This window comes from Desmodus rotundus, chromosome 10 (genome assembly GCF_022682495.2).
Source record: "Desmodus rotundus isolate HL8 chromosome 10, HLdesRot8A.1, whole genome shotgun sequence".
In the NCBI taxonomy this organism is placed as follows: domain Eukaryota; kingdom Metazoa; phylum Chordata; class Mammalia; order Chiroptera; family Phyllostomidae; genus Desmodus; species Desmodus rotundus.
This window is the reverse complement of record NC_071396.1, coordinates 35,666,680-35,675,508: the sequence shown is the minus strand read 5'-3', so window position 1 is coordinate 35,675,508 and position 8,829 is coordinate 35,666,680. Positions and strand designations below refer to the sequence as shown.

The following is an 8,829-nucleotide window of genomic DNA, read 5'->3' as shown; positions in this document are numbered from 1 at the left end:
GCCCATGGGGTGCAAAAATGAGCCGTGTCGGTCATATGACCCTGTGTTACGGAATTGGGCAATTGAGATCATTCTCAGTGGAGCTGGTGGTGTAAGGGGTCCATGGCCTTGAATTAAGGCCACAGCAAGACGAAGAGGAGCTAGAGTTGTGAGGGAGCAGAAACAACTAGAATGGAGGAAGCTGGTTGTCGAAGAGAGGAGGGTAGAGCAGATCCATGGAGAAGCAGCCATACACAGCAGGACGATCCAAACCCATGCCTTCAATCTTCCACTAGTCCTGTTTTCTCCCGCTCTGGGCCCACGTATGTATTTATCATAAATGCCTCCCTTCTGGCCCTTTTTCCTTTGGAGCTGAAATGAGTGGGTCCCTGTTTCTGCACCCAGTGCGCCCGGCCAGCACCATACTCCATCATCGCCTGTGTGGAGGTGCCGTCACTGATTTAAAAACCCAGGGACAGGCATCGAAGACGTTTCCAATGAGTATCTTCATCACTGATTTTTTTCACGATGAAAAATAATTTTGTTATGATCTATGCCAACAGGTGGAATTCCTTGTTTGAAGGAGAACTGTGTGATGCCAAGGTGGACTTCAGAAAGACTGAGTCAGTTGACAGCCCAAGCAGCAGGACATGACAGTGACTGATTTTTCACCCCTTTGCCAATAGTACTAATTAAAAAAACAAAACAAAATGTTGCAACGCTGACGGGCAAGAAGTGGTAAGTGGTCAGTTATAGTCTTCATGTGCATTTCTCTGAATGTGGTTATTGACCGGACGTGGGGGCTTTGCTGTCAGACAGACTGGGGTTTGAGTGCCAGCTCCGCCTTTTGCTGTGTGGCTTCGGTTGAATTATTTAGTGTTCTATGGTCTCATCTGTAAATTGGAGATAATGAGGCTTCTGACTTTGTAGGTTTTATTATGAGGCTTAGATAAGAAGATAGATACAAAACTATAGTCTAGTAAAAACTAAACTATTAGTCTACAAAAGTATTACTCTAGTGAAAACTCTATACATTTACTTGTTATAGTTGTGAAGAATGACTCAATTTGTGGCCACCAGATAAAGCTATGGGAGATATCTGGAACTCAATGGGATGTTGATTCAAATACCAGTTAGAACCGTAGACTCCTAGGAATAAGCAAGAATGCAACAGTCCATTAGGTTCATAACCTTTACCGTCTGAGAGAAAATATATTTACTTATTTGGATAGCATGCACTATTATAAAGATCTTTAGAATTAAAATAAAAACATTTGTACATATCTTAAAAGGCAAGAAATATAAAATAAAACCAAAGATAAACTGGGTAGGTAGGACTTGCAGATTTCTAAGAGTGGTCAGATGAGAGAGTTTTGAAGTAGCTGACATAATATAAAAAGGGGCTCAAAATGACATTTGGCACAGCGAGAAGGATGGCTCTGCAAGTCCGCAGCTGCAGGACTTATGTCTGTACAAACCTGTAACAAAAAATAACCTTAGTTCATTACGTTGGAAGCTTCCTTAGCAGTTTAGTGTCTTTTGACTTAGAGACTCTTTAAGATTAAGTACAGGAGGGGTGAATGGGGTAAGAACGATGGGATTAATATATGGAGGTTAAGAAGAAATATGTTCATATTTCACACTTTATGCACTTGCAATGATTAGAAAATTGGCTTATTAAGAGTGACAACCTTAAAATTCTTATTTTAAATGTATATTTGAGTTAGTTTTAGACTTAAGATTTCGAGTTGAAATCTTACTAAGCTTACACATGGAACTGGGCCGACGAAGAGAACTTAGATTCACTGTATTTGTAAGTTTATCTGATTTATAAGGGTTACTAAGCATTGAAAAGTTTCTAGGTCGGACAATTGAAGAAACTAAGAAGAAAATCTAGTAAGTTTATAGGCATGACTTTAAATGTTTGAAGATGTTGAATTAACTCAGTTTGTGAATGGGACCCAAAATTCTTAAAAGTTTCTGAAAAGTGATGGGTAAAATATAGAGGCTATAGCAGGAGCAGGGTCAGCTCTGGGCACGTTAAATTTGAAGTATGCGCGGGATTCATGGGTGAAAATGCCCATTACACAGCTGAAAATGCTGAGTGGGGACTTCTTCTAGAGGGTCTAGTCTGGAGATGTATTTAGGGCCCTTCACCACTTTAAGGTGAGCGTGGATAAAGTTACTAAGAAAGAGTGCACAAAGAAAGAAACGGAAGAGGGCTGAGGACAGAATTCTGTCAAATGCCAATTATTTTAAGGGCAGCGGACAAGGTGCAAGGGGAAGAGGCCCCAAAGGGGCAGAGTCTCCCCTAAAAAGAACTTGCAAAGACCAGTGAAAGGGAATCTAATGGAAGGACGTTTGGACAAACACATCTCCTGCTTTAGCATCCACTTCTGAAATATTAGGAGGGTCGAGAGGTTCCAATCCGGCGACTGCTGGTGAATCTAGGAGAGAGCTGAGGCCACACTGCCAGACTTTGCGGTCCCTTATGACAGTGTGGGTCCTGCTGGCGTCCAATAAGAACACCCTGACCCACTTCGAAGGACGCCCTCCTTGAGCCCTTTGGTGCAGAGTTTAGCTCGGCAGGCAGGGGAAGGAGTCCACGGGTTTTATTTCAGGCGGCTGACAATGGCGACCTTTTTGTCCGAGGAGAGGATGAGGGGGGAGCCGGAAAGGTTAAGGCTTCTGGGCCTTCCTTGCCTGAGGAGGTGTTCGCTAGCTGGACTGGCCGCTGGCCCCGCCTCCTTTCTTCCGCCTCCAGTCGGTGCCAAGCTGCCTAGCGAGCTCGGGGGGCGGGGCTGGGGGCGGGACAAGCCTGTTCGGGCTCCGCCCCCTTCCGCCCGCTCCCATCTGCGCAGCAGGGTGGGGCCGCCGGGGCGGGGCCACTGGGCGGGGCCTTCGGGACCCGGACAGCCCGCGCACTCTGTAGGAGCGGCACCTCCGTCGCCCGCGCGTCTAAGGTCTCACCGCTTCCTCTGCAGAGACCTGGGCTCAGCCGCCATGTCCGCCACGGACGAGGTTGACGGGCTGGGCGTGTCCCGGCCGCACTATGGCTGTGAGTGCGGGGATCTGCAGCGCGGGGGTTTCGGGGCTGGGTTCTCTGCTTCCTAGGCGCCGTTTTCCCGGGAGGGGGTCGGCAGGGCGGGTGGGGCAGGGCGGCTGTGGGCCGCGCGGACCCGGAAGAGCCGCGGCGGTGGGCGGGAGGGGTGGCGGGCGGCGAGGCTCCCAGCCCGCGTCCCTCGGTCTCCGAGGCGGCGAGGGGGACCCAGGAGGTCTCCACGCTTTAGCCGGGGCGCTGCTGCTGGAGAGCCTCGCCCAGCGCCGCCCACCGCCCAGCTCGGCCGTGATTGAGGGGGCCGGCCTAGGGTGAGGTGGCAGGAGGACCGTGCAGGGCGTGTCCCGGGACCCGAGGCGAGGGCTCCGCTCGTTCTCGGAGGGTAGCTGCTGCCCTTGTGCTGCTGGTGGGGGAGACCCTGGGTCCAGACCTCCCCGGCCTTGGGCAAGTCACTTCAGCTTTTTCCGTCTCAGTTCCCTCGACAGGATTTCAGAAATAAAAACTAAAACAGCAAAAAAAAATTCCAAAAAACAAACAGAAAACCCCTCTGACTTCCTCATTTCTGTAGCTGTCCCTGGGACGTCATTGAAGTGCAGGCAGTGTAGTTAGTACTGGCCGAAGGAGAGTCCTTGGAAGTCTTGAGGTTTTCGATTTCTTTTATATTCTGGGAGTAATGTTGTGTTTTCAGGGTAATTTCACTCATCAACAGTTATATTAGTGGTGGTGTGTCACGTCTGTGAAATTAAAAGTGAGTAAGACCAGGCCCTTCCTTCAAAGAACGTTTTAATGAGAGAGAGAGAGACACACACACACAGGTGTACACTCCAATGATGATAAGGTGCAATAAAGATAAAAGAAGTGTGAACAAATTCAGCATAAACAAACAGCACCATGGTTGAGGACAGGCTTGAGGAAAGAGGGGACCCACAGTAGTGACATTTGAACAGAGGCTTGAAGTATGAGGTCAAGTTTGGTGGGGCAGGGCGGGGCCGGAGAGGTGACTCGAAGTGGGGAGAGTATGAACCACGGTGTTGAACGACGGCAGAAAGGCGCCGGGAATTGCGGTGTGGAGTGCCCGGGGGTGGGAGGGAGGAGAGTTTCCAAAAGTAGTTGGAGCTAAATTGGGAAAGGCCTTGAATGCCATCCCAAGGAGTTAGGAATCGGTTCCATCCCCTGGGTGCCCATGCAGGAGGGCAATTGCTTTGAGGTCAGGCTCACAGGCTTTTGACATGGGCTGCCTAGGTGTGAATCCAGGCCCCGCCGCTTGCTTACTCACTGTGGGTCTAAGGTCACCCTGCCTCAATTTCCTCACCTGTAAAATGTGATTAATAGTCACGATTGTTATGGGGCTTCAGTGAGAGTGCATGTAAAATGCGTAGCACAGTTCCTGCCACTTTGTTCTCAGTGACTGGACAGACTGCTGACTCTGGTTATTAATAAAAGAGGGACACAGCCTGATCAGCTCTGTATTTAGAAAGAGTCTGGCAGATGGAGTTTTGGCCCCAAATCTCATGTCATTATTTTTCAAGCTAAGCTAAAATATAGTACATATTCATGTTATCATACTTCAAAAAAAAAAAAAAAAAAAGGTGAGACGGGCATGGCTGAAACCCCATAGTTCCTGTTTTAGGGAAGTCCTTTCAGTCCTGGCTAGCCACACACCTGCAGATCACCCTGACTCTTAGGTGCAAAGCAGGAATTCGATGTCTCGTATTGCTCAGAAAGGTGACAGAATCTCTTGTTCACAATCTTCCAACTTTTAGCTGTCCTGGATAATGAGAGACTCACTGCAGAGGAGATGGATGAAAGGAGACGTCAGAATGTGGCTTACGAATACCTCTGTCATTTGGAAGAAGCAAAGAGGTAATGGTCGGTGGTCTGGGAAGGAGATTGGATGAAGGGGGCCCATGCGGCATGAATACTGATGGAGGTCTCTCTGAGTAGGTTGTAGATGTGCCTGAGGGAAGCTGGGGATTTGAAGGAATGAGTGTGGGTAGGGTGTTTACTCATGGGAGCAGGTAATCGTGATGGCACTTTATTCTTGAGACCCTGATGGTCATTTCTGTGTACTGAGACATGTCTGCATTTGTGTTCTGCTTTATGCTGCATGTTTAGGGCACTACCAGCTATGGGCAAGAAATAACATTTTTAGAGTTTAAAGTTCTTGCTTTTAATGTTTCACTGGTTTTGATTTATATATGAACTGGGCTCCTTCTCTCCTTGGAAGTGCAGCGGGTATGGGTCCACCCATTTGGCAGTATTCAGAGACAGCTTCGCAAGGCAGTGTCCTCTGCATTCCCTGTGAAGTGAGTGTGTAGCTGCTCTTTTCCTTTTTCAGATGTGTGAAGACCTTGCGGGCTTAGAGTGTCGATGTGCCGTGTTCATTTCTGTTGTTCTGATTCTGTATTCCCGAATGGCCCAGGGGAGATAGATGTACTAAATTACAGATCGGGTTTCCCATAAGTGAACTTTGGTGGGAAAGGCCAGCGAGGGAAAATGAAAGGTATCTGTGATCCACAGTCTAATAAAAATCATGGAGGTTTTAAATGTTACTGATAAACAAGTTTTGAAAAAAATTCTCAAAATATTAAAATGCTACAGGAAAGTTTAAGAACAATACAGTACACATCCGTGTATTTCAGGAGGAACTTTAGCCCTTCAGATCTTTCCCTTTCCTCTCAAGAAGACACAGTGGAGTTCCCGCTGTGCCCCTCCCTGGTTCCATTCCCCTTCTTCCTGTCCCTGGGGCTACCACTGACTCCTTGTCCTCCCGCATCCAGGGTTTTCTGGGCTTGAAGCCCTTTCAGGAGACTGGGGGAGGGGTGAGGTGGGATTAGCGATGATTTAGGTGGGGACAACTGTTGTTCTAAATGGAGGGTTAGGCAGCAGACAGATATGTTATTATAGAAGCAGCTGGTTCTTATACAAAGGTTGTAAGGGCCCCTTGAACAAAAATATGAAGTCCTCTGCTCCTTCAATTCTGGACAAGATCTAGTTTCGGAACATCAAGGAATTTGAAGATGCAACTGGTCTGAGAGACCAGTCTGTGCTCTGTGAAGCCTCAGAGATGAGCAGGGGGAGCCTCAGCTCACCTTCCTTCCCTCATCCCGAGCAGTTCTACTTCTGTTTTTTTTTTTTTTTAATTTTTATTGTTATTCAATTACAGTTGTATGCCTTTTCTCCCCATCCCTCCACCCCACCCCATTCTGCTTCTGTTTTAATATTGGGTTTCTGCAGGGAACTTCCCTTGCTACAGAGGGTATCTTGGCTGACACGCTCTTGCCACCACTAATCTAGTTCAACCATCTCATTTCGATGCTGGGATATTATAGCCTGAATAAAATGATGCTTTTATAATCACATTTCTTTTTCAGTTGCTGCCCTAGCAAGGTATTTCATTTGTCAGGTGTCTTTTCCAGTCTGGGGAGGTGCCCATTTCCTTTAAAACCCACCCAGGGGGCCACGAGCCCCTAGAATGTTTTTCAGTTGGGTGTTTTTGCATACTTACGAGGTGACTAACCCAATGAGACATTTGTGATAGTATTTATTTTTTATGCTTTGATTATAAGGGAGGATGTAATAGTGGCATATTTGCCCTGGTATACTCTGCCTGCTGGCCTGACATTGTGGAAATGTGCTGGCTTAATTTTATTGGGGCAATCATACAAAACCTGGACATGGTGATCTTTTTTGTTTAAAGCTTTGATTAGAAATTGATTTCGGAAGCACCTGTTTACATTTTACAACTCATCAGGGTTAGGAAAAGAAGCCTGGGAATGTCATGCTGAGGAAAGAGGACTGGGTCCCTCGGGGCCACCTGCTGCGGAGGCTGCTGCCACCCCCAAGAAAGTGCTCAAAGTGCAGCGCAGACAGGTCACATGCTCTTCCTCTTGAGCCTGGTGCTTCAGTTCCCGGGGAGTCTCCTACCTCGCAGAGCTGGGCTGTACCTTCTGTGCTGCTGGGACCTTCTTTCCCCACCAGCACAAGCCCGATTTGCCTTTTTGGATTGGCCCCACCCTGTTTCCTTCTGACCTTCACCCCTCCTGCATTGGAGGAGGCTCAAGGTCTGGAATTTACACCAGCTCCAAGGCCAGGAAGAAAGATCTGAGAGATCCCAGGGAGAAAAGTTTCCCCACTTTAGTTCTATTTATAAGACTGCTACTCCTCCCACTGAAAGCTCCACCTTGTAGCACAGTGGCCCCATTGTGTTGCTTAGGACACTCTGTTTTCTCCTGTACCTGTGACAGAGCTCTTCAGTAGGAAGAGGAGAGTGTGCAGAGAGTGAGTGGGAATGTGTGGAGACAGTATGTGTAAGTGTGTAGACACATGAGAGCGTGTTGTGGGTGTGGGTATTTCCCCAGAAAGTTAACTGGGAAAATTTAGGAGAGATTCCTTAAATGCGTGCACTGGGAGTGGTTGGGAAATAGAAAATACGGAGTTTCTGCTTTCCTTTACCGTTTGGAGAGTAGCTTCAATGTGGAAAATAAGTTGCTGCTCTAATGAAATACCATCTAAGGATATATGGCTGTTTGCTAAGAGCTACAGAGCAGATCAAGGACTTTATAAAGGGAGACATCTTAAATTACTTGTTTGTGCTTAAATATGGGCTTGCTTTTATCTTTTGCCTATTCTAAATGGGCTTTACATTTGTTTTGGTTAAGAAGTAATAGCGATGAATGGCATTTTCACTCGAATGAAGAAGGCAAGATTTAAATACATGAGGTATAGCAGATATTCTTGCACAGGCAGAAGTACTAAATCAGAAAAAAATAGATCAGGTGACAAAAACCAAGGAAGGGCATATATCAGGTAGGGCAACCTAAAGGGAAGGAGAGTAGTACTGGAGGCGGGATTGAACTCTGTTAGGTTATGGGGCGCAGGAAGCAGGTTGATTCCTGCACTCTCCCAGTTAGCCTGTCGTGGGCCACCTTCCTCCTGCTCAGTCTCCAAACCCCAGTGCCAGGGGCAGGGCACGCCCTCCCTTGTAGAAGGGCAAGGAAGGGCTGTGACTGGCTAGTGACTGTCAGAATCTACACAGCGTTAACAAGAGCTTAGCACTGAATAGAAGCACTTTAGCTTCTGTAATTTAGGGGAGTTGAAAAAGAGTCTTGGAAAGAAATCAGGTCTTAAGAACAAATTCTCTTTTGTGCACATGTCCTTGTTGTTGGCATGGAACATTCTCCCGGATGGGCTCTTCAGATCTCCTGTCCAAGTGGGGCCACAGTTCCCGGGGCATCTGAACAGATCCAGGCTGGCCCACTGTGATCCTGGAAATGGGAGTTAAAGACACTGAAGAGGCGAGAAAATAAAATGGATAGGTGAGGTGACTAGGAAGCTTGCCCAGCAACTTCTAGAATTTTCCAGTGGAGGAATATCACTTAAACATTGAGGGGGATCATTTTTAGGAGGTGACTCAAGTTCTTTTTATAGATGAGAGAACTACTTTAATTGTCTGGGGAGACCCAGTGTGATTAAGGGGCTACATGGCACTTGGCTACTTAGTGGCACGTTGGGACAGCCAGCTGGATGCATCGGTGCATTCATAATTGGCGAAGGAGGAAGTGTGGGGTGGGATTATTCTTAACTCTTGCAATGGTGACAGAAATAAAAACCTCTATTCTCTTTTTTGAAACTTAGTGCAACTGCCTTAGACAGACTCCTTGGTAAGAAGTGGGTTGCCTGTAAAAGTGTATTTGTTATAAAGTGATTCAAACCAAGAGCACTTTCCCGCAGTAACAATGTTACAGATGGGAAGAAGTTAGTTCCTAGTGCCGCCCCCAAAAGCTTTGTTT

At 47.2% G+C, this 8,829-nt stretch overlaps 1 protein-coding gene across 1 annotated transcript in view; it reads left to right on the top strand.

The window, feature by feature from the left end:
- Positions 1-2,875: 2,875 nt before the first annotated feature.
- The window catches only part of IQGAP1 (IQ motif containing GTPase activating protein 1), a 75,061-nt gene continuing 69,107 nt past the window's right edge, over positions 2,876-8,829 (top strand). Inside the window, exons 1-2 of the mRNA XM_024561901.3 lie at positions 2,876-3,037; positions 4,801-4,900. Coding sequence (XP_024417669.1) covers positions 2,983-3,037; positions 4,801-4,900 — 155 coding nt within the window. The 5' untranslated portion in view covers positions 2,876-2,982. The remainder of the gene's footprint in view (positions 3,038-4,800; positions 4,901-8,829) is intronic.